Source organism: Canis aureus, chromosome 29 (assembly GCF_053574225.1).
Source record: "Canis aureus isolate CA01 chromosome 29, VMU_Caureus_v.1.0, whole genome shotgun sequence".
NCBI classification, from domain to species: domain Eukaryota; kingdom Metazoa; phylum Chordata; class Mammalia; order Carnivora; family Canidae; genus Canis; species Canis aureus.
The window spans coordinates 9,315,752-9,340,014 of NC_135639.1; the positions used below are offsets into that span (position 1 = coordinate 9,315,752).

At 51.3% G+C, this 24,263-nt stretch overlaps 2 protein-coding genes and 1 long non-coding RNA gene across 20 annotated transcripts in view; all 3 read right to left on the reverse strand.

Annotated features, from left to right (window-relative positions):
- BTBD16 (BTB domain containing 16) overlaps positions 1-3,630 on the reverse strand; it is a 55,246-nt gene extending 51,616 nt beyond the window's left edge. The window contains exons 1-3 of one of the 2 annotated variants that reach the window (XM_077877352.1): positions 3,279-3,502; positions 2,782-2,848; positions 903-1,054 (exon numbers count right to left, since the gene is read on the reverse strand). In XM_077877352.1, the coding sequence (XP_077733478.1) occupies positions 903-1,054; positions 2,782-2,793 (164 nt within the window). In that variant the 5' untranslated portion in view covers positions 2,794-2,848; positions 3,279-3,502. Of the gene's footprint in view, positions 1-902; positions 1,055-2,781; positions 2,849-3,278 lie in introns of both variants that reach the window. The other variant, XM_077877351.1, reaches the window with a different exon arrangement.
- A 3,961-nt stretch (positions 3,631-7,591) lies between these two features.
- Positions 7,592-9,340, reverse strand: LOC144300769 (uncharacterized). The gene is made up of 3 exons (XR_013367547.1): positions 9,204-9,340; positions 8,528-8,622; positions 7,592-7,711 (listed from the first exon to the last, which is right to left on the reverse strand). It is a non-coding gene; the product is annotated as an uncharacterized LOC144300769 (long non-coding RNA).
- A 2,498-nt stretch (positions 9,341-11,838) lies between these two features.
- TACC2 (transforming acidic coiled-coil containing protein 2) overlaps positions 11,839-24,263 on the reverse strand; it is a 206,033-nt gene continuing 193,608 nt past the window's right edge. For all 17 annotated transcript variants that reach the window (XM_077877359.1, XM_077877366.1, XM_077877369.1 and 14 more), the window contains 5 exons: positions 22,301-22,344; positions 16,378-16,538; positions 16,083-16,189; positions 15,611-15,731; positions 11,839-12,386 (listed from right to left, as the gene is read on the reverse strand). In XM_077877359.1, the coding sequence (XP_077733485.1) occupies positions 12,321-12,386; positions 15,611-15,731; positions 16,083-16,189; positions 16,378-16,538; positions 22,301-22,344 (499 nt within the window). In that variant the 3' untranslated portion in view covers positions 11,839-12,320. The remainder of the gene's footprint in view (positions 12,387-15,610; positions 15,732-16,082; positions 16,190-16,377; positions 16,539-22,300; positions 22,345-24,263) is intronic.

Sequence of the window (24,263 nt, forward strand, 5' to 3'; positions counted from 1 at the left end):
GGGGCAGGGTGTTGGAGCAGGGCTGGCCAGGGGGTCTAGATGGGAAAGATTCGGCTGCTGGCCCAGCAAACAGGGAGCAAGGAGCTCTTTGGTGCTGAGCACCGTCCAGGGGCACAGGTCGTGCTCAGCTAGACTCGATCCTGTGCCCACAGGGCCGGTATTGCCAGGCCAGGGAGGGCTGTGGCACCAGGGAAGTGAATTACCCCTCCTGCGATAGGGTCCAGCTCTGCGTCCCAGGAGAGGCCAGAAAGCACTTGCCACATGGAGAAGTGCTGCTCTAAGCCTGCTGTTAGAGTTCCTTGGGGATGAGGGGGGAGCCAGCTTCTCACACATGGGGAGCCAAGTGACTGGCGTGGAAATACGAATTTATGAGATAGGGTCGGACTCTAAGCCAGGACTCTAAGTTTTCTTCGTCAATAAATCAGTTGATAAATATAACAGAATCCTGTTAGGGCCAAAGTTCCCAATATAAAGGAAAAATCTAGAAAAAAAAAAAAAAAGGACGGGGCACCTGTGGCTGGCTCAGTGGTTGAGGGCCTGCCTTCGGCTCAGGACGTGATCCAGGAGTTCTGGGATCGAATCCCACATCAGGCTCCTTGCAGAGAGTCTGCTTCTCCCTCTGCCTGTGTCTCTGCCTCTCTCTCTATGACTCTCATGAATAAATGGATAAAATCTTAAAAAAAAAAAAAAAAAAAGGCCAGTCTCTGTCTATACTTTTATCACACACACAGACATCCTCAGGGGAAGTGGTCACACCGAGGCTGTCCATCCCTGAAGGCTGGTCCTGACGGAGGCCCAGAGCAGCCCATCTGCCCAGGTAGAGCAGCCCCACCATGGGACACTACCCAGAAATGTGGTTCCACGGAGGCGCATCCCAGGCCATAGGCCTTGGACCTCCCTACCTGTCTGGGTCCTTCAGAACTTCTTCAAAATCCACGTTCAGAGCCTTGCACATCTGGGAGAGTCCCAGCAGGTCCCCGGAGAAAGGCTCCCTGGGGAAACGCCACCGGTTGGTCGAGCCAACCATCCGGCGTTCCAGCCGACCTCTGTACCACTTGGGAAGCAAGGAAGGGAGAGAATCCTTTCTTAACATCGTCCAAAGGCCAGCTTTTCCGAAGTGTACAAGAGAAAGGAAATCAAGATACATTTTAAAACAGATTGGGGGCGCCTGGGTGGCTCAGTGGTTGAGCCTTTGGCTCAGAGTGTGATCCCGGGGTCCTAGGATCGAGTCCCGCATCGGGCTCCCTGCATGGAGCCTGCTTCTCCCTCTGCCTGTGTCTCTCCCTCTCTCTGTGTGTCTCTTAGGAATAAATAAATAAAATCTTTAAGAAAAAAATTAAATTAAATACTGGTTGATTTTCAAACATGGCCAGTAATTCTCAGGAACCATCTTCTCAAGGCAAATATCATATTCAGTAGACAAAGGGGTTCAAGGAAATTTGGAACCTAGGATCTGGGACAGAAGGTACCAGAGGTAAAAGGTCAGGGAGAAAGATGGTTTCTTTGCAGGTGGTTCTGAAGACCCCACGAGTGGGGCCAAGATGATATTTCAAGAGTCTCTTCTTTACATGCTTATCCTCACTTGGGATTCAGAGAGATACCAAACTGAGGAGATCCTAGGTAGGGATCTGTTGTTCCCTTTTATTGTGGTAAAACACACAAAACATGACATTCACCACTTTATCGCATGTGATTTAGTGGCATTTGGTACATTTATGAGGTTGCACAGCTATCACCACCGTCCAGTTCAGGGCATTTTCATTCCCCCCAAAGGAAACCTTAGATTCCTTAAGCCATCACTCCTAATTCCCCTCCCCCAGCCCCTGGCAGCCAGCAATCTGCTTTCGGCTTCTATGGATTTGCTATTCTGGATGTTTATATAAATGGAATCATACAGTACGTGGGCTTTTAGGCTTGGCTTCTTTCACTTGGCATAAAGTTTCCCACGCTCATCCCTGCAGTAGCAGGTGTCAGAACTTCATTCCCTCTTATTGCCGAATAATATTCCACTGTGTGGAGAGACCACGTTTTCTTTATTCGTGCGTCACTTGATGGCCACTTGTGCCCTTTCCACCTTTCGGTGATTGTGAAAAATGCTGCTACGAACGTTTGTGTGCAAGTTTTGGGTTGAACACGCGTTTTCAATTCTTTTGGGTCTATACCCAGGAATGGACAGCGGGGCCACCAGGCAGGGCCTTTTACTTAGGTATCTGCTTGAGGTCCTGGGGCTTCAGCAGGATAGTCAGCATGGATGTAAGCCTCAGATGTGGTGGCTCGAGGAAAGCTAACCGGGGAAGGTACCATGAGGGACCCATAGGAATGGGTGCAGTTGTTCCGGAGTGATGCCAGTCACCCGCAGGGTGGTGGGGAGCCCAGGGGCCAGGGAACAGGGAATTGAAGTCAAATCTTGTTATCGCCACTAACGGGTTGTATGGCCTTAAGCGAGTCATTTAACCTTTTGAGCCTTTCGATCATCATATGATGACGGCGACGGCGATGGCGATGGTGAGGATGTTAAAATGAGAAGATGAAGTCTGGGAACTATGCTCTAGGGCCTGGAATATGCGGGCGATCGACACTGCAGATTGTGAATCTAGCTGCAGCCCTGTGAATGGGGTCGGCTCTGACAGCAGGGCTGCTCTGACGGAAGGGTCACCCAAAAAAGATGGGGGACCTGAGTGATGCCCGACCCATCCCTTGCGGAAATAAGGTGACAGAGCTGTAAGCAGGTGCTTCTGCTCTTCACCACTGCCTTCTGCCTGACGAAATTGCTCTACTTACCGGATGCAGCATTTTCACAAACAGTGGTTGGTGGTGATTACATACAGGGGCGGGGGGTGGGAAACACCTGGAAGACAGAAGAGGTAAGGTGTACAGTCTCAAAGACTTTCCAGAAGGGCTCTTCAAAACAGGAGATTGGCCTGAAGATTCTGTATTTTGCCATAAAAGTAATAATGAGTCAACTTCCAAGGGTGAGTTATTCATTGAATCGAGAGAATCTATGACTTTTTAAAGCCCATCAGGGGACTGACAATTCTCTGCTCTTGTGCTAGGAAAGTGGTTCAGGAAAAGCCAGATGGGCCATAACCCACAATTCTTGGCCCCTTTCCCAAGGCATGGGAACCGAAGGAGGTCTGTAAGTAGGTTGGTCGTAGAATTTGCTACCTGCCTCCACGTGCCTCCCAGCCTGGAGCCCCTGAAGCCTCTCTCTACCCAGGCAGGTCCCTAGGGATCCTCCTCTGGCTCTAAAGTGGGTGAAGAGCACCAGCCACACTTACTGCCCTGAAGTCCCCTCGCCACCACATGTACGTTTATAGGAGAAGCTTCTAGAACAGAGGCACTCTGGTTGTATAGGTCTCTGAGGTACAGGATCACGGCAGGCTGTTCACGTTCTGACTTTGAATCCAGCTCATGTCACCTGGGGCTCACCCTTTTCTCCTTCGGGACCAAGGTGTTTTGGCGGGGGAGCTTGCCCTTGGTCTCTGGATTGTGGGCACCACGGCAACATCAGGAAAGGTTCTGAGCACTTCCTGTTCCAGGTCTGTCTCGGCCTGGCTGGGGGCTGGGGTGGAGGTGCTCACCAGGGGCTGTGGGCACGGGGGCATCTCACAGGCCTCCCTCCTCTGGGGACCCGTGCCATCCCTGTTGCTACGTGGCGCCACGTTTCTTTACGGCTCCTGGGGTAATCTGGAATATCCACAGGGGCCTCCCTGAGAGTCCAGCCTCAAGTCCCCAGGCCTCACCTGCCAAATGAGAAGACTGCACTGGAAGGCCCCTCAGATCCCTGCCGGGTTTGGCATTCTGGGGTGCTCTATTTCTAGCTCAGCTGCTCAGAAATGTCTTGACAAAAACATTTAAATAAGAATGGGAGAGTTTTATGTTATTAATACCACGCCTGATGATTGAGTTCGGCGATAGATGATTTTTGACCAGTTGTCTCCGGGAACTAAGAACCGCCTAAAAGTCAAAAGCATTCATTCTGGGGGCCACAGACAGTGACTCAGTGACCTGGTCTGCAGAGCCCAGGCCCCACACTAGGAGGTGGGGCTACATGCATCATGTTTGGGAAATCCCGGCCCATCAAAGTCTTGGCCCTCCACCCCGGGGTGCCAGCCACGGTCAGAGCAGCTGGGGGGTCAGTGTAGCCCGTAGGACCCGAGATGGGCTTTCTCCAGGCTCTTTATGTGCAGCCTTCCCTGACTCATATAAGCTATAAAGTGAAACAGGAAAGCAAGTGCTCTGCCTACTTGTAGCTGATTCTAGAAACTCTAAAACACTCCATGAATAGGAGGTATCTTTAAACGTCCCTCCCTCCTCAGCCTCCGATCTGTGACTCTACCTTTTCGGACACCCACATTCTGCTTGGAGGAGTAGCTGGCTTCTGTGGGCTGTTCTATGGTGGCTTGCCCATCCCTGCATCCCACGGGACCCAACAACCACACTCAGCCCTGAGGAAGTGCTCAAAAGATGTCTCTTGCCTGGGACAATTGGACGAACCAGTCCCTACCCACTGCTCTGCCTTTGCACGTGGATAGCACGGTGCGTGTGTGTGTGTGTGTGTGTGTGCATACACACGTGTTCACGTATGTGTGTATCTGTTTCTTGTGGGTCACAATCCCATCTCAGCAGATGGACAGATTCCTGCTCCCTTCCCTCCACCCCCAACTTTTCTCAGCTACTTGTCCCTGGAATATAGGTCCCCATGTACGGTTTCAGTTAACGAGTCTGAAATACCTTGTCCTGGACCATCGTGTCCATCACAGGCAAGCCCAGCAACACCCTCCAGGCCCCGCTTCTGGGGCCCAGGTGAGAGCTGGCCCTTGGGCGCCATCTAGCGGCCACTCGGGGGAAGCATCCCAGGGTGCCATGTTCCCCAGGGTCCCTAGGCCGGGCCTTGGCCTTGGCTGTGTCCATCACTCCCTGTAGGATCTGACCTCAGGGATCTGGACTTTCAGCTCATCCCCAAAGCCCTCTGCACGTACATCCCCCATACAACTCTGGGGCGCTGAGCTATTAGGCACAGGCAACGATTACAAACACAGATACATGGAAATGGCTCCCAGCACGTTTCCCTAAAAGCCTTTTCGTGGTGGTGCCCAGGGGGCCAGGATATATGCCCCATGGGCCCAGCCAAGCCATACATTCCCCAGAGCAAAGGCCTTCTTCTGTGGCCCAGACACCAAACCCCATTGAGCGCAGCTCTCAGCTAGAACCACCTTGCACCAAAATCTCCCATGCCAGTTACAGGAGGATTCTGGTTGGGATGTCCATCTTCTTGAACATTCCAGGGACAAATCGCTTCGTAGCTTCCCAGAGAGCCCATTTCAGCCCACTTCATCCAGTTACCCATATGGGGAGAAAGTGGGGTCCCTAGGAAAGAATACCCAATTCTGACCCTGGGTCTGGCACTGACAAGCTGTGTGTGACCTTAGATATAACCTTAACCTGCCTGAGTGGAAGGCAGGCTCAGAGGCCTGAGGTCCTGGCAGTTTGGAGGGTCCTGGTCTCAGAACCTGAGTGCTGGCTCTAAGGACCCTCATTTTAAAAGACTCAGGGCCCAGGACACAGTGTGTCCGCAGTGGGAGGCTCCTGTGAGTGCCCAAATCAGGATCCCCCCGGGGTGGGTGGCTGTCTGTGCACCAGGGTCCAGGCTGCTGCTGGGCGGCGGGACGCACCTGTAGATGAAGCCTCTGGCTGAGGTAGTGCATGAGCCAGAAGACAGAGAGGGGCTTCCCCCCAAGAAGCAGAGTGGGTTCTGCTCTTGAACTGAGTCCTATGTGGCTGGGAGTGGGGCAGTCTCAGTGCTGAGTGAGGAGCCCTGGACTGGGTCGGACCCTGGCCACTGACTTGCTGTGTGACCTCAGGGCAGCCTTCTCTCTGGCTCTGGGCTCAGTTTCTCATCTGTGCAACAGAGCTCATGCAAAAAAACTCCCCAGCTCCGGCCCTGCTCATCCCATCATTCTCACACTTCCAGGTTGGTACAGCCAGGGATGGGGGGGGTGCGGTGATGACAAACTGCAAGCCTAGGGCTTCTCCATTCACGCATTTAAACAAAGTTTGAGCCTCAAGCTTGTGCTGCGGGGTTGGGGATACAATGGGACAAAGTGGAGGATCAGTGCCACCCGTGCAATGTCATTGCCTCATGGCATCCGGAATGTTATTTACTCAGCAATCACTTGAAACTTATTTTATCAATGAAATAACATTTTGATATGCTGGTTTACTTCTAAAATACATTACAGTAACTATATGACTATCTTAAAAGAGTCATTTATGGGGCACCTGGGTGGCTCAAGTGGTTTAGCATTCGCTTTCAGTTCAGATCGTGATCCTGGGGTCCTGGGATCGAGTCCCACATCCGGCTCCCCACAGGGAGCCTGCTTCTCCCTCTGCCTGTGCCTCTGCCTCTCTCATGAATACATAAGTAAAATCTTATAAAAAATAAAATATAAGAGTCATTTGTGAGCTGCACCTGAAATTCATCTTTTGTGTGTTGGCGCTTCGCTTTTGGAGGTTTACCTCTGCCCTCTCAGGGTACCGGGTGGTGGACAAGAGTCCAGCGCAGTCAGCTCCAAGAATTCACAGGAGGGGTAACCAACTTCAGGGAGCATGTCTTTTTATTCTTATGCTTTGACGTCTTGAGGTCTTACTGACCTGGAAGGGACTGTGTGTCCTTCTCAGGGTTAGCCAACTCCTAGAGCTAGTAAAGCACTTGCCCATTAGTGAGTTTTCATTTTCAAACCAAACTAACCCAGAGCCCATATCCCCATCACTTTTTTTTTAAGATTTTATTTATTCATGAGAGACACAGAGAGGCAGAGACGTAGGCAGAGGGAGAAGCAGGCTCCATGCAGGGAGCCCAACACGAGACTCGATCCCAGGACCCCAGGATCACGACCTGAGCCAAAGGCAGAAGCTCAACCACTGAGCCACCCAGGTGTCCCTCCCCATCACTTCTTTTATTGGCTTTCACACTCAGGTACACCGTCCCCCCAACCCTGATCACCCCAGGGCCAAGTACCAAACAACTACAGAGAACCCTCCAGCCCAGAGCCTACTGAAATGATGCAAACCAGTGGGTCCTAAGTCTATTTACCCCCTTCATCTGTTCCTTCCCTTGGAAACCACAATGAAGGTTCCTTACCCACATCTTCCCCTTGCCCCTCTGCCTTCTGACCAACCCTGGTGCTTCCCTACGTGATCCTGCCCGGCAAGGCGTACCCTCTCCACTTGGGAGCTGGGAGTAAGACTGTCTTCAATGGCACTTGTCTCATGATCTGTTGGCCTCATCGTGCCTGAATAATAATAAAACCTACATTTAGAAACAACTGACCCAGGCCAGGAGGTTCAGGGAGGCTTCCTTGGAGGAAGTGCCATCAACAATGAGTCTTAAGGGAGCAGACGTTAGCTGGGAGACCGGACGGTGGGGCAGGGGTGGGTGTCCCCAGTAGAGGGGTCAGGACCTACAGAAGAAATGACCATGTGGTCTGACTGCACTGTAGGGTGGGAATGGGGGAAGGGGCTTTGTCTAGCCCTCCCGCTTTGGTCTCCAAGCTGTGTTTCCCAGCTCCTAATACTCCCAAAAGACAGACCTGTGAATTCTCCGTAGTCTGCTGTGGCTCCTAGGGGACTCAGGAGCCTGGCCAGGGGAGGTGTCACGGGTCCTGCCACCGGCCTGGGGAGGTGCCACGGGTCCCATAGCCATTCCCACCTATGGAACAAGGAGTAGGGTTTTCATAGACCATAAAGACGTAGCAGAGCCAGCCCAGACTCAAGGCAGGGCTGCCCATCAGCCTAACGGCAGAATGGGTGTGAGGACCACCGCGGGCCCTGGTGCCCACTCCCTTCCCCGAGCCTTCTCTCCCACCACCTTCCGATGGACTTCCTTACAAAGGAAGCTGCCAGCCTGAGCAATGCGAGGGAACTTGCTGACCCTGAAGCCCCGAGGCCCAGTCCTGGCTGCCCCATCTCCCGGCTGAGCGCCTCGGCCCTATCCGCACGTTTTAAACTTCTCTGAGCGTCTGTTTTCTTCTTGTAAAATAGAAATAAAAATAGCTCCTATTCACCAGATTGTTTCAAGGCTGGGAGTGCAAACCCCGAGGGAGCCCCCTGGGCCTCAAATGTCGACAGGCTTCTTCCTTCCAATCCCTTCCCTGCCTGTGCACACACCTCCACCCTGCTCTTGTAGGAACACTCACCCTTCCTTGTTCAATTTCTCAGATGGAATGTCCTAGAAAGCAGAGAGGCTTAGCTAGAAAATCTGAGCATCCTGCTAGGGCTGAAAATTAAGTGTAAGAAGCACTGTCAGGGAGCTTGAGCCCCCAGTCGGGCCAGTCACCTCCATCCCCTGTTCCCCACACACCGCTGAGCACTTCTCTCACTGCCTGAAATGGGTGGGGTGGGGGGTAGGGTGCTCCTGGCAGGGCCTTGGGCCCCTCCGATCTCACACCGGAAGGGCTGAGCCCGAACCTTGAAAGAGAAAGAGCCTCCCTCCACTGACTCCCCCATCCCAGTCATCAGTGACCACCTCCTTCTTTTCTCTCTCTCTCATCCACTCGGTCTTCGTTAGTAAGCTTCAGATCTCAGCCACGTCAACTTTAACTCCAGAGCCCTAAGGAAACGCTGAGCCAGAAAAAAAGAAAAGAAAAGAAAATGATGTTTGAACCTTGGGATTTCAACAGAAAAACCGAACTTGGCAAAACCGAACTTCTGAGAGCTGCTGAGAATCTTGAAGTTTGTAATGCCGGTTGCAGGGGGAGCTGTGGATGGTGGGTCAGGTGCTAGCTTTCCGTGCTCCTCCCACTCACTCAGCAAGGCAGAGCCATTTAAATCGTCCTTAGCCACCATCACGTGGGCGAACGTTTGCAAGCATGTGTGGCATTATGTAAAGGGAATGCAGGACCCAGAGACGCTGCTCTCAACCCAGAGGGGTTCCCAAGGCCAGGGACTCTGCACAGCGGACCTGTGGATAGATCTAGCAAGGTAGCCTAGTGCAAAGGTGGGCCGGGGCTTCCCAGGCTAGGCCCGGTCAAAGGCGGAGTAGGCCAGAGACAGCTCTATGCCTCGAAGGTAATATCCTGTGTATGTGTGTGTACTGAGTGTGTGCGTGGCGGTGGGGGGGGGGGGAGGGGGTAGATTTGAGTACAACCTCAGTGAAGGCCTATTTGGTGATGGGTTTCCCAAGCTTTAAAAAGGTGTCTGACCTTCAAGAAGGAGAAAAACAGCTTGTGAGCTCCAGGAGCTGGTCTGGCTCTCCTGCTAGGCTTTGCTGTTCTCCAGTTGAGCACAGTTTCGAAGAAAATCAGTGTCAGACGAGGCTCGCTGTGACGGATCGAGGCTGAAACAAGACCATGCCAGAACCAGCCTAAACACAGAACATGAACATGATCCATGCCACAAAAAAGCCCGAATATATCCTTTCATCCCGGCTAATATATATGAGCAACTATTGCTTCTTTACCAATTACAGCTTTGCCTTAGTCTAGATACGATGTACGGAGATACCCAACCTGAGAACCGTCTCTGCCCTGAGAGCATCCGACGTGGAACAAAGCCCTGCTTCCTTGCATCTTCCCCAGCAGCTTCGGACCCAGGTCCAAATCCTACACCACCTGCCTCCGCACACTCCCTTACCACGCTGCCCCCACAGCCCCTCCTGCCGGCTATCCCCCCTCACTGCAATGAGCCGCTTGCTCATTGAGCCAGCTAGCTCAACACGGGTGTTCCTGGCGGCCTTCGGCTGGAGTCGTGACAGCATCCACCCAGGTTACCCACTTTAAAAATCCAGCCCAAGGAAAACTCATGTTCATAAATTTATATGCATAAGGAAACACAATGCAATGTGCGTGCATAATAACGGCACAACATTGAACACCATATAAATGGTCATCAGTGGGCGGTTGCTTAAATACATTTTGCAATCACGGAACACATGCAGCCATTCGAAATGGTGACAAAGAGCTGTATTTATTGATAGAAAAGTTCACGTCACATGAGGGCTACACTATAGTATCACATGAAAAAAAGGTTTACAAAAAGGTATGCAGGGGCCTTGCAAAACTCTAAACAATCCCGCTTTTCTAAAGTAATAAATATTTAATACACTGAGAAAAAAAGCATAGAAAAATAAATATAAAAACATTAACAATTATTATTTCTTGGTTTGGGGATTATGGGCTTATTTTTTTTCTTACCTGTATTTCCAGACTTCTTAGTGATGGAAATTTTTTTTCAAGATTGATTTATTTGAGACAGAGGGTGTGCATGGGAGCGGGGATGGGGGAAGGGAAAGTGGGAGAGGGAGAAAGAGAGTCTCAAGCAGACTCAGCACTGAGTGGGCACCAGACCTGGGGCTTGATCCCATGACCGAGATCATGACCTGAGCCGGAATCAAGAGGCAGCTCAACCAACTGAGCCGTTCAGGCTCCCCCAGAAATATTTTACTTAGGCAGTAAGAAAAGTAGGAACTTTCAAGATCTAGGGGCTGGGCTGTTCCGAGAACACAGCTGAGATCAGAGTCTGGAGGGAGGGTAGAGGAGGGGTTTGGTCTGGACAAGTAAGCACTGGGGTGAGGGGGCAGGGCAGAGCCCCACAGAGGGGACCCTGGGAGGCGGGACCCAGTGGAGGTGGCTGGCTGGGCAGTGCGAGGAGGCCGACCCCTGGCCTGTCTTAGGGTCCCAGTCAGGTGGGGCTGACGGTGGGACTAGAGGCTGGGACTGTCTTCCAGGGAGGCGGGTTTCGTCTTTCCTTCCCTGTGGGGTCCCTGCTCCATCAGGCATTAGGGGGGCAGGGGGGAGGGGCACCCGAGTGGAGGGCCACCAGGGGCTCGGGGCTGCTTTCCAAGCGCACACAGCACACCCCACACCCCACCGGCACACTCAGGCCCCCACAAAAAACGCCTCCATAGCCTAACACCACTAGCTGAGAGTGTGCCTTATTTGGAAACAGAGTCTTTGTAGATGTAACTGGGAACATGGAGAATATCCTGGATTTTCAAGTGGGCCTGACATTCAAAGAGTGGTGTCCTTATGAGAAAGAGAGAGAGAGAGAAGGGAGCTGAGACATAGAGGAGACTCGAGTGACGCAGCCACCAGCCCAGGGACGCCAGGGATCGCCGGCCACTATCCAGAAGCTGCGAGAGAGGCAAGGAACAGGTGCTACCTCTGGGCCTCAGTGGGGTGCAAGCCCACCGACCCTCTGATTTGGGACTTCTGGCCTCCAGAACTGTGAGAGCAAAAAACCTCTGTTGTTTTAAGCTGCTGAGTGTGTGATGTTGTGGCAGCAGCCCTAGGGCACGAAGACACCTCCCACCCTCTCACTGGCCACCCACCCCGTATGCCCACCCTTGGGCCTGGGGGCCCTGAGAAGGCCAGGAGCAGTTAAGGCATCTACCGGCGGGCACATCCCCATTTCCCCTCCAAAGCGGCCCCACTGCCTGTCTCCCACGGTCACCGCTCGCCCGTGCCTGGTCCTTTAGAGGGAACTGGGCGATGTTTCAGGGTTGATTGTCACACAATAAGGGAACGCGTAGGAAGAGGGACAGCCTGCTACTTCCTCAAGCCAGGAAAGGGAAATAGATTTTCCCGCCAAAGCTCAGAGAGGCCTTGTAAAAACAAAATCTGTTTGAATTCGAAACACTCAATCGTTTAAAGAAGTCAATATACTTTTCATTAGCTTCCATCTTACCAACAGCCACGATAACGCAGGAAATGTTCTTGACGTCTACAGACAAAAGACGGAGCCAGAGAGAGAAGAGGTGAAGGGCCAGATCTGATAGGATTTTAACAAAGGCAAGAAAAGACTCAGCCCTTCCCAGAAAATAAATCAGAGCCACACGTATTGCCAAGATCCAAAGAAAAAAAATTTATTTACAATAGAGGATTTTATTTGAAACATGCATTTTTTTTTAAAACAAATCAGCAAATGCAGATCAAGTTTACATTCCTTAAGGCAAGAGTCCCTGTGCAAGCTGTACATGTTCATATTAAATCCAAAAGCCGCTCACCCTGGGAACTCATGTACAAAGGGCAAGGCCAAGGTCAGCGATTTGTCTTTTATGTAGAGAATCAGACAATCTCCCTGATACAGGAACTCTGAGGTCAACTTGCTATGAATTTATACTAAGAAAATGCAAACCAATAGCAAGAAATTCTGACAGTCTCCTTAGTACTGCATACAATCAAATCAACGTTATTTAGAAAGAAAATACAGTAGTGCATACGAAAAAGTGAGAACAGAATCTGTCCACGTAACTAGAAGGACAGCAGTGTGCCGACGGTCATATTGCACGCAATGGTCAAGTCCAAACATTTGGTTCAAAGTTAGCTTTTCCCCATTTTGGCAATCAGTTCATCACAAATCTTGGTGAGTTCTTCTATCTCTTTATTCTGAAAGTGAAGAAAACAAAAAAAAAAAAAAAAAGAAAAGGTTGCTGAAATCTCCCTGCTGTTGGAAATGAAGCCAATCAGAAGGGTCTTTGGGCTTTTCAGGGTATAGGGCCCCCCCGGGGCTCCCTGCAATTATCTAAAGCAGTGAGCAAAACGACTTGGGAGACGAATAATCGAAGCACACATCCCAGCTCTAGCTGTGACCTTGAGCAAGTTACACCACCTTTCTGAGCCTTGGTGTCCTTATCTCTACAATGTGAACATCTCTCGCTCGCTCTCTGAGGATGGAATGGGGTCAGAACGTAAAGCTCCCTAGCACAGTGACCAGCACGCACTAGAGGCTTAATTAGTATTGGTTCTCTTTCTTTTATTTGCCTCTGAAGGATATGGACACAAAAGGATGGTCCAGGGTGAGCTCTTTGGTGGCTTTTTTTGAGAAATGCCACCAGGAGGGGTGAAGCAATCCTACTTGAATAGGGTCGCTAGCATTATTTAGAGGATGCTAAATGAAGGGGGTGCTGTGGATACAAGGCGTCGAGGAGAGAGGCAGAGGCAGGGGCAGGTGCAAGACGACTTCAGGTGTCCCTCACACCACACCCTGCCCGGGCCCTGAAGCAAGGGAAGCCAACCACATGCTCGCCTGGCACCAACGATCACGCAACACCGTCCATGCTCTAAGTACAGGGATCCGATGGGATGAGTCCATTCAAAGGCAGGTGCGGCTTTGCTCTGATGCTGACCTGCTTCAACAGCCGATCTCAAACGGCCCTCTCCAAGGGGGCAAGAGCTTTCTGGTAGCCCAGGAACATACTGCAGCCACTCCTTTGAGGTCCCCACGGAAGGTGAGTCTTAACCACACGCCTCTGCCCTGAGACTGTACAGAGGCCCTTGGAAACTGTGGAAACCTCCTGAGACACAGTCCAGCCCAGAGCCACACGTCCTGTGTTTCCAGGCTGGGCTCCAGGCACCCCCGTGACTGTGTCACTATTGGGAACAGTCGGGGAGCCCTCAGTGGAAGAGAAATGCAGCCCTTGCTGCGGTCCAGCCACCAGCCCCCGCCGGGAGTGAACCCCACCCGGAGCAGCACCTCGGCTTACCCCCTTCTAGAGTTTCCAGCTCGGAGAGGCACTGAAACGCCTGTTGGAAGATGCTGTTATATGGGACTGTGACCCTAACCTCGAATCCTGTTAAGGATTCTTGAATGGCCACTGCTGGTGACTTTTCATGTTTCATGTGTGGCGCCCACCATGCCCACCATGCCCCAGGCACCTGCCCCACTCGGATCTCACAACCGTCCCCACATGGGAGCCACTGACAGTTCTACTTCTCAGTAAGAAACCGGGGCTCAGAGAGGTTAAGTGTTTGTGCTTAATTTAAGGCTACATAGCCGGTCCGATGCAGCAGGCCCGGGGCGTGAATTCAGGCTGGCCTGGCTCCTAGATGGCTTTGTGGTCTGATTTATTAAACATCGTATCCAGCGACTGATGGCTGAGAGGCACTAGCAGACCCGCTAGCTATCGATTCCTGGAGGTTCTCCAAACCCCATCTTGGCGCCAGCAGCCGACCGCCTAGCACACGGCCATTGTGCAGCTCAGCTCACTGGGTTTCCAACAGCCCAACTGGACAAAATGCCCAGCACCTCCACTTAAGAACTGCCTGGAGCAGGGGCATCAGGCTTCTGAATCTCTTTAAAACAGAGACCGGGGACGCCTGGGTGGCTCAGTGGTTGAGCATCTCCCTTCGGCCCAGGGCATGATCCTGGAGTCCTCAGATCGAGTCCCACGTCGGGCTCCCCACATGCAGCCTGCTTCTCCCTCTGCCTGTGTCTTTGCCTCTCTCTGTGTCTCTCATGAATAAATAATAAAGTCTTAAAAATAAATAAATAAAACAGACAACGACCTCTGTATCACCCAGAGTCCTTTTGGGGAGAACGTGTGTGATTAACCCCATTCCTCCCCAGTTTTAGTTTAGGAAAGAATTACATGTGTAGCTCTGTTTGTAGCTTTTCTGTTCTCCAAAGCCGTGCAAGCTGCCTTGCCTCCTTATCTTTCATTTTGCCAGGATACTTAGCATCACCTTCATCTGGCAACTGGGGAGAGTCTAAACAGGCCAGGTTGCCTAGAGAACATCTATCCTGACTCCGGTTTCACCTCTATTATTTTAGCTAGCGCCGTGATGCAGTTCAAACACCGTCAAATCCCGACAGAAATAGGAGGGAACAGATCTACTGCTACATTTCTCACCTAGAAACATTTGATGCAAAAAAAAAAAAAAAAGGAGACATTTGATGCACAACTGCCTCATCGCCCAAAATGATGGGAGAATGTGGTCTGTAACTTAAATGAGTATTCCACTTCTCAAGAGTCATCAAATACGCCACACGGGGATTATGAACATTCTAAGAATAAACACCCACTCCAGACGAACCGTGCTGTGTCACTCGATAAACACGGATGGAATGAGCCAATGCTCGTGTTTGACGGCTCTGACTCTGTGCTCATGGCTAGGAACAAGGATCAGAGCCCAGAAGATCGGGGCAGTTGAATAGATTTGGCATATTTGGCACAGTCTTGGCTCTTTCTTTCTTTTTTTAAAAAATACTATTCTGACTGGTGGCCATTTGTCTGCTTCATTCCGAAGGGAAAAGGTAAAGAACAAAAACAGTCTGGAAATGTGAGTTTTCTAGTTGTTGAATTCTGGATGACCAGGAACAGACTGTAGACCCAGGGCCAAGCGGAGGCCAGGTTGCAATGACATGTGGACCCGGGGGAAGTCCACCTGACTACTAGAACCGTAGAATTTTCAGGGCTCGAGAGACTCTTCTGGACCTTTGGGTTTCAACCTCCAACATGACAAACCTACGACCTGAGGGGAGGTGTAAGGCTTGTCCGGGGTCATAATGGATGGCAAGGCCAACATGGCCTGGTGATTACCCCATTCCCCCACAGTGGGTAAGCAGTGGATGCTGGGTAAAGCATTATGCCTGGCACACTATAAATACTTAGCAAATGTGTGACAAACGAATGCTGAGAAGGAATGAAAACCAGCAGTAAACATCTGAGCAGAGAGCAATTCCAGGAAAGGCTGGAAAGAGGAGCGTAATGGGGCTGGCGTTACACTGGATCATCCAGGGGGAGGGCAAGCATATGCTCACGAGACACAAAGCTGTCCCAGGAGCTGCGGAGGGCGCAGGGACGCCCGGCCCCCCCTCCCTCGGCTGTTACCTTCTGCTCCAGCGTCCTCTCCAGAGCATCCACGCGAAGCTGCTCCTTCCGCAGACTGGCCTGGTAGGCAGCCTGTTCCTGCTGGGCCTTGCCTCGGACCTGCGCGATCTCGGCGTTGGCCCTGCGGGAACCGGTCGGGGGACGCTCAGAAATTATCATCCTTCCCCGGAGACCCCGCCTGGCTCCAGCTCCTACCACCGAGGGCCTAGTTCAGGAGCCCATGAGCACCCCCTGCCCCTAACCCCCATTCCCGAGATGCTGAGGTGCTCTGAGGGGGTCCCCTGGAAATTACAACATGCGTCCTTCACTTATCAAAATGCTGAGAGTACAGTGTTGTCACGGGCCACACTGAGAAAACACAAATGGATCATCTGCCCTTCCCAAGCCAGTGCGAGTGGAGCCACCTGAACGCCTGGCCTACCTTGGCAGGGGCGCCAAGAGGCCTCTGGGAGCAGACCCGTGGCCGCATTACCTGTCCAGCTTCTCCTCCGCATGCACCTTCAGGGCTTGGTACCTCTGCTCCTCTTTCTTCACTCGGGACAGATACTCTTGTGCACACTTCTTCAGCACCTCTTCATTCTGACATGACAGAGGACAGAGGTTGTGCCCACAGAAGAAATGCCCCAGATGCTGGGAACCTCAAGAACTCCCCAATGCAGGTGGAACCCTGGCCAGCCCGGTCCAGCTCCCTAGAATCTCTCCCCACCTGTCCCATACTCTCCCATCCCACAGGTCCAGCCCTCTGCTCTGCTCCCACACAATCGCACCTTGCGGAAGCCCTCGAGGACCTCCTTCATCTTCTCGTATCTCCTGAAGAGATCAGCCAGGGATTTCTCCACGGAGTTTAGGTCAGCCAGGGCTTGCTCCTTCTCCAGGACCAGCTGCTGCACAGTCTGGTGGGAGACAGACTTCTCCCTCTGCTCGTCCTCTGGCAAGAGACACAAGGAACCAGATGATGAGGCTGGGGGATCCTAACGTGGTCTCAGGGGGCAGCCAGGGCCTCAGATGCAGCTCAGTCTAAGCAGTAGGGCATCCCAAACTCGGGACAGACCCACTCTCTGAACCCACCTAGACTCTGTTTCTGAAGTAACAATACCCTCGGCCTCAGCATCCCAGGCCTGCACCTTTACAGTGTAATATGGGAGGGAAACTAGCCACTGTTCTTTAGCCAGATCAATGCAGACCCTTAAAAATCAACCCCCAGTGATTCTAGTTGGTCAATGATGGCAAATAGATCCATAAGGCAGGGGAAAAAAAATCACTACTGAATTTTGCGTTGAGCAGGATTAAAAGGTACAGTAGTCTGGGCTCTGAGGACCAGGCCTTTCTATGTGTTATCAACATAAAGACATGGTGATTGGAAATGAAAAAAGGTGTCTTCATCCCTTGAAACATCCCATGAACCAAAGGCCACATCACGGTCAGCCCTGAAACTCTGCTTCACACAGAAACAGACATTTCCTTTGATACAGCAAATGTCTTAACTCCGAGAAAAACAGAGCTTTCTGTCAAGTGGGTTTCTCAGTTATGTACAAGAGAATGAATCCTGGCCCAGTTCGGAGTGGCTGATCCTACTAAAAGGAACTGCTCTGACCTTGACCCCACCTCTCTGGGACACGAGCTAACACTCTTCCCTGAACATCTTGCAAACCACCTGCTATTTATGGGAAGGGCTTTCTCCAACCACTCCACATAAAAGCTTCTCACCCACACGGCACTGTCTTTTGTGTGCTGACCAGTTCGTCAATGGTCTAGGTGGGCAAGGAACCTTTTGTTCCCAACCATTTGGACCCCTGGTGACAGCACAGAGTGGGGGGTGGGGGGAGGAGAAGCCCCCACTCAGAGCTCTTGGGGTTAAGTAGCTCTGTAGACCTGGCCTTCCATCAGCCCCAGGTCACCTGGGCAGGGGTCCCGCTGCCCACCACTGCCTCCAAGGCCTGGTTGCCATATAGGGCAGATTTCTCTGGAAACGATGACAGACATAACAACAGCAACCAGCACGCACCCAGCTCTTCCACACGTCAAGCATTCATTTCATGCTCCTAAGCCAGCACCCAGGCACCAAACTAAACTTCCTTAAGTCCCAACTGGGTCACTTCACTCAAGCTCAGAGCCCGTGTGCACTGGGAATGAAACCCCAACCCCATCCCCACCTGCTCCAGGTACAGTGGTCGGCACACCCCAGGCGGTCCTGCCCCAGGGCTCATGGCCCAGAGTTTCCATGGTTCCCCACTCACTCACTCAGGTCCCTGACACCAGGCCACCTCCCCAGAGGTGCCTTCTGAGCACTGGTGGGGGAACGCCTCCTCCCTACTTTCCAGTCCATTCTCTTCCCAGAAACAGCCGGATGTGCATGTGCATGTGTGTCTGCTGGCTGGCTGGCTGCCTACAAGACATGCTGCAGGAGGGCAGGGTCCTGAGTCACAGGATGATGCCTCAACGCATCTGTGCTGTGGATGAATGAGTGGAGCCTGGCAGCAGAGCACCCCAAACCGTGCTCATAACCTTGTCTCTCCACCGGCTTCTTAATAATAGACCTGGGAGCTCCCTTAAAAGCAGGGTCTGGGGCGCCTGAGTGGCTCAGTCGGTTAAGCATCTGCCGTTGGCTCAGGTCATGATCCCGGGGTCCTGGGTTCGAGCTCCGTGTTGGGCTCCCTGCTCAGTGGGGGGGTCTGCTTCTTCCTCTCCCCCTCCCCCTGCTTGTATTTACTCTCTTTCAAATAAATAAATAAAATGTTAAAAAAAAAACAGAGGGAGGCTGGGGATTAAGGAGGGCACTTGTGATGAGCACCAGGTGTTACATGCATGTGTTGTATCACTATACTGTACACCTGAAACTAATATTACACTGTATGTTAACTGACCGGAATTTAAATTAAAACTTAAAAAAAAAAAAAAAAACGGGGGTGGGGAGCATGCCTGGGTGGCTCAGTGGTTGAGCATCTGCCTTTGGCTCAGGGCGTGATCCTGGAGACCCCGGGATCGACTCCCACATCGGGCTCTCTGCATGGAACCTGCTTCTCCCTCTGCCTGTGTCTCTTCCTCTCTGGCTTTCTGTATCTCTCATGAATAAATAAAATCTTAAAAAAAAAAAAAAAAAAAAAAAAGGCAGGGGGATGCCGCTTTGGGTTCTTTCCCTTAGGTTCCTGATAGGCATCTTCCTGTATCCTGAAGTTAGGCCTATTCCCAGAGCCTCTGCTACCTGGGCGGAGGTGAAGGACCCGGGCGCCAGACTCTGACTCCATCCTGGCTCTGACACCTCCCAGCTCTGCTAACCCTGGGCAGGGTTTTTTTTTAACACCCCCAAGTCTCAGCCTCCTGAGCAGAAAGAGGGGCTCACGGTATTTATCTCACGGCATTTGGGCAAAGATTAAATGAAAATAAAGCCTCTGACACACAGTGAGAACCCAGGACCCGTGACCCATGACTGACAGCATCACTGGCTCCCGGAGGCTGGCGGGATGTCGCCAGTCACGGTGACTTACAGACGGGGAGCTGTTTCACATCCAGCGAGGCCAGGACTGCCGGCAGTCTGCTTGCCACACCTAGCCTCCCGAGACCAAAGACGCTTCAAAGTTCCACCAGTAACTGAACGCTTATTTTTATTTTTTTGAGTTTTAGCTGCTTCCTTAGTCCTCTGCACACCGCACAATGCACATTCTCGGCTGATCTGAGGCCATGTCTACATTTCACTTGGCTTGGAAAGAGCTATTTATCAAACGGAGTCCATCTGATTTCCTGGATCTGAGACTTAGCCTGCCTCAAGTTTCCTGTCCTCCCCATAAACGCTTGTAAAAATAGAATTTCCCGGTTCCCAGGAGGCCGAGGAGGTGAGAACGCAGCGCAGATCTTTTTTGTAAATTGAAAACGCGGTCAGGTCCTTCCAACCAGGAAATCGGCCCCCGACTCCAAATGCTCTAGACTCGACCACAAAACAATGCCCCTGGAGACGTTTCTGGCTTTTTGGGGCAAAACATTATTAAATCGTGTGGGGTGGGGGTAGGGGAGAAATGCAGCAAATACACACAACAGCAAAAGTTAACAAAAATAGAAACAAACAAACGTGGGTTGCGATGGGCAGGTGTTAAATTAGGTGAAAAGCATTTACTTACCAGGCTTGCCTGTTTGTTTTGCAAGCAAAGGGCAAGAAGCAACAGAAAATGGAAGCAAAACAGATAATCAGAGCAGTTGTTAGGAAAGCAGAAAAAAAAAAATCAATTGCCAACAACCTGCAATGAAAAAAAGCACAGAGGTCTCTTTTGGTCCTGAATCCTAAATATTCAATATTTGAACTCGATTTTAGTAACATGGCACGAGAACGGACGATGATGGCAGGACACATGTCACGCTGGCGTGGAACGTTTGTGAGGGTTACATGGAAGTCAGAGAGCTGGGCTGGAGCCAGGAGGAGCTCGTGTACCAGGGGGTGGAACCTGGTTTTAACTTCAAAATGCTATTAGTGTCCATTCTGCCCCAAACCGCCGAGCTCCTGGGGCCTGAGTCTTTCCTCCTACCAGGGATGCCGGTTAGATGAGTGAAAACCAGAAGGGACAGGGGACCCAGAGGAGCCATGAGGGTATGCTTCCACAAATGGGGACTCAAGGCCTGCCCAGAAGGAAGGCAGGTGCCGCCCCCAGCAATAGGTGCCTCTGCCCCAAACCATCTTCTATAAGGACACGAGGACGTGGAAATCTGCAGCAGCCCTCATCGACGCCCTGCAGTAATGACTGACGGGATGACAGCCACAGACGTGCCGCCTGATGAACAAGGTCTGAGAAGTGGCTGATGAAGAGGACACTAAAGGTGCAATAGGATGGAGAACCAGGGATGGACGTGAGCTGCTACACCCCCGGAGTGACAGCACCACTTGCAGCTAGGGACCCTGGAGGGGTCTCACGGAGCCGCCGGGAGTGCCCAAACACCCCCAAACAGGAAAATGCTCGGACAGGTGAGATCACAGCTCTGAAAGAAAGGGACCCTCGGGCCAAACTTCCCAGGTCTCCCCGGGGGAGGGGGCTGTCGTACTTGGGGTAGGTGTGCGTAGCCATAACCCCTGCAGCCAGGGTTCCAGACACTCTGTTTGCCTGGAATTGAAATGTTCTTCTAACTACTCTCATCTGGAAATATGCTATGAGGAAATCAGAGTTGAATAAGCTTTCTGTCCAAGAGGGACAGACCACCTATGCCAGGTAGACAGATCCTTACTCTTGGGTTTTCAAGAAGGAACGTCTGCTTCTATCAAAACTGCCAGCTGAGCAGTAACAGCTGGCTCTGGGCAGCCTTCTCTCGGGGCAAAGGCTCAGGCCCTTTTACCCTCATCTCAATATTGGCCCAAATGTCATCATCAAATGCAAAAATAACAGTGTAGACCTCTGACATGCAGAAGGATGTTTCCAGATGAGCCACCATAGGTCTGAGTGACATTTTCACAACCCGAGACTCCGGGAGGCCAAAAGGATGTACTCAGCATGCCAAACACTATATATTGGAAGACATAAATCCTATTTCCTGACTCCTTTTACAGGCAGTTCCAAAAGTTTTGTTTTTTATCTCCTCCATATGTATTCATAAATTCTGATACCAATTTAATAAAGAAGTTTCATTTGATAGAAAGCATATACCATGAGCTGATCCTTAGAAACACCCAAAAGGGCTTTCCCTGAGATCTGGGAGAAATGGCCTCTATTACAATACATCAAAATGAAAGCTGCTTTGAATAGAAAGCACTCGGTTGTTGGCCTCTTCACCATTCCCAAGCCTGCTCTCAAATTTAGCTTGGGAGAAGCGAGAGGTGTGGTGTGACTCGTATCCAAATGTTGGAAAGAGACGAGTCATCTGTTAACCCAGCGTCCAGCTTCGAGACAGAAACCAGTTTGCGGTGAGCTGGGATTTTTACTCCATATGTCCTTAGGAGTAAAAGATTTTTTAAAACTGATATCACGGACCTAAGTAGCCAATTAAATAAGCAGATAAACAAAAATCTCCTTCTTCCCACCCGTTGCCAAGTCATAACATCATTTTTGAAGGGTGATCATTGGCGTAAAAACGGGCTTAGAACTTCTGCAAGATCTTTTCTCCTCATTATTATTTTTTTAAAGAGAGTCAGGTGTGTCTAACTTATGACTTGAGGCTATCTTTTATTGCGGGCCAAAGCAGCGTCAGTGCTGGCTGCCAGGGACTCTGTGCTAAGATGGATTCTGAGTCAGTGCCTATCTCACTGAGGTCACGGAAATCACAGGAGGGAGGGGAGAGGAGGGGCAGGCAGCAGGGCTACCACGTGGTCCACTACCCTTGCCCTAGAACTCTGCATCAGGATATTTTGTCACTTGAGTCTAAATAGAGTTTAGGGATTTGATTCTTAGTCTCTCCCATGAGCAAAAACTCTCACAAACGTCCTAGGAACCAACCCATGTCTTTCCCCCATGAGGTGGGCAGTCCTGGCTGAATCAATGGTGGCCGTGGAGGTGACTGCCATGGCTTCCCACAGGCACAAATAACGCTAAGGGACATGCTAGCAGGTGTTCCCAGGACGCACCCAGGCTCACATTCTGGGATGCTTTGGTCTCTCCCCGAAGGACTTCGTGCTCTAAGAGGGGCTAAAGACGAACACACTCTGGAGTCCACCTTCAAAGCCCTCCCCATGGTTTAGAAGCCTCGGGGAGGCCTGAGCCCACCAGTTTCAATACCCACCTATCATCTGAGCGATGGTCTTCTCATACTCGGCCACTATTTTCCTGTAAGAGAAATAAAAACATGTTGGAACCATGACAACAGGACGGTTTCTTTTTGTTTTTAAAGATTTTATTTATTTATTCATGGAGACAGAGAGAGAGAGAGGCAGAGACACAGGCAGAGGGAAAAGCAGGCCCCATGCAGGGAGCCTGACGTGGGACTCGATCCAGGGTCTCCAGGATCATGCCCTGGGCTGCAGGCGGCGCTAAACCACTGCGCCACCCGGGCTGCCCAACAGGACGGTTTCTAATTGATACCAGGGCTCATGTGCTGGGCATCAGCTGCCTGACCAAGACATTAGAGGACAAGTCGTATTTGTCGTGGTTGGCTCACAACTCTAGCTTCACCTTCAAACTCAACCCTCTTCTTGCACACTCAAGAACGTTCGTTTTTCTAGTGCAGGACTCTGAACACACTATGCCCCTGTGCAAAACCTTCAAGGCATCCCCACTGCCCATCGAGAATAAAAATGAGACCCTCTCAGCGCTCCACAGCCTGAGCCTGATCACTCTCATCAATCTTCCTTCCTTCCTTGCCATCTCATGAACAAAGTGGTTCAGTGAGAACAAATGAGTTATTGTTGGCTCTGGGATTTCTCATCTCCATGACCCTGCCCAGGTTATTCACTTCCCCACTCTAGCTCCACCTCTCCTTGTCTTAGCTGCTCCTCAAGGCCCCATTCAAATGCTATTTCCTCTAGGAAGCCTCCCTTGATTTCTCCTCTGAAATTCATGACATTTTATCTGAATCTTCTAAAACATCTCACACATCTGGCATCATAGTACAGGAGGAGAAGAAGATCTTTAAGGCCCAGGGGTCACTACCTTGTCACCTGTGTTATGGGGAGGGAGATGGGAACAGTAGCACTTCTTGGATAGCTTCAACAAACTAGCTACACAGAAGCACTCAGATCCCTTGCTTATGAGACTGCCTCACTGCTGCCCCCAGGTGGAAAGACCCTGGAGTAAGGAAGCCTTCCCTTTTCTAAAGTCAACCTTTTGGAAGGAACCTCTCAAAAAAGACTTGGGGTTTCACCTACATTATCCGATAGTTATTCTCCACAAGAGAACCAAGAACTGCTAACCACCAACAGATCCAGCACGCTGATTACAGCTGGTCCCACCTCTCCTAGCTGTGTGACTCAGTCACATTGGTCACAGACACTGGGGGCTCAGCTTACTCCCTGGTATGGGGAGGATTACCCTAGACCCTGACTTTCAGGGCTGTGGGGAAATTAAATGAGGTTGAAAGGGCCAGTGAAAACAGAAGGCACTCTGCAAAATGTAATAACCTCACAGCTGCTGGGTATCTGTCCCCAGCTTCTTGACCTTGGCCCCAAGGACAGCACCTCACCCAAGGGATGACTCACAACAAAAAAGGTGACCATGCCATGAGCCCATGTGGGTTCTTTCTGAATCCTACACAGAAGCGCTTTGTGTTTTCTGTAATCAATACCTCCTTGTATCCCTGAAGCACAAAACAGCAAAGGACCTTTGAGGCTCTACCATCTACACCCATCCCTGCCAAGGACACAGGCTGGACCACAGCAGGTAAGGGATGTGTCCTTCCAGCCATGTGTGGGGACACCTGTGGTCCAGAGCAGCTTCAGTGGCACCATATCTGTACCTCGTCTTCACAGTGATCCCCAAGGAGGGGTGCTCTGAGGATCCCCAGAATTGCTGATGGGGATACTGAGGCACAGGGTCATCCAGGAACCTTTCTAGGATCCCAGGGCTACAAAGCAGCAGAGCTAGGATTCGAATCCACATAGGTCTCTGGAGCCTCCTCGTACTCCTTATGCCTTATTGCCCAGAGGCACGGAGATCCACCCTTGTTCACAGAGGAGGTAACTCAGATGGAGTTAAGGAACAGACCCCAAAGCAGCCAGGAAGCCAAGCCTGGTCTGGCTCCAGAGGTAGAC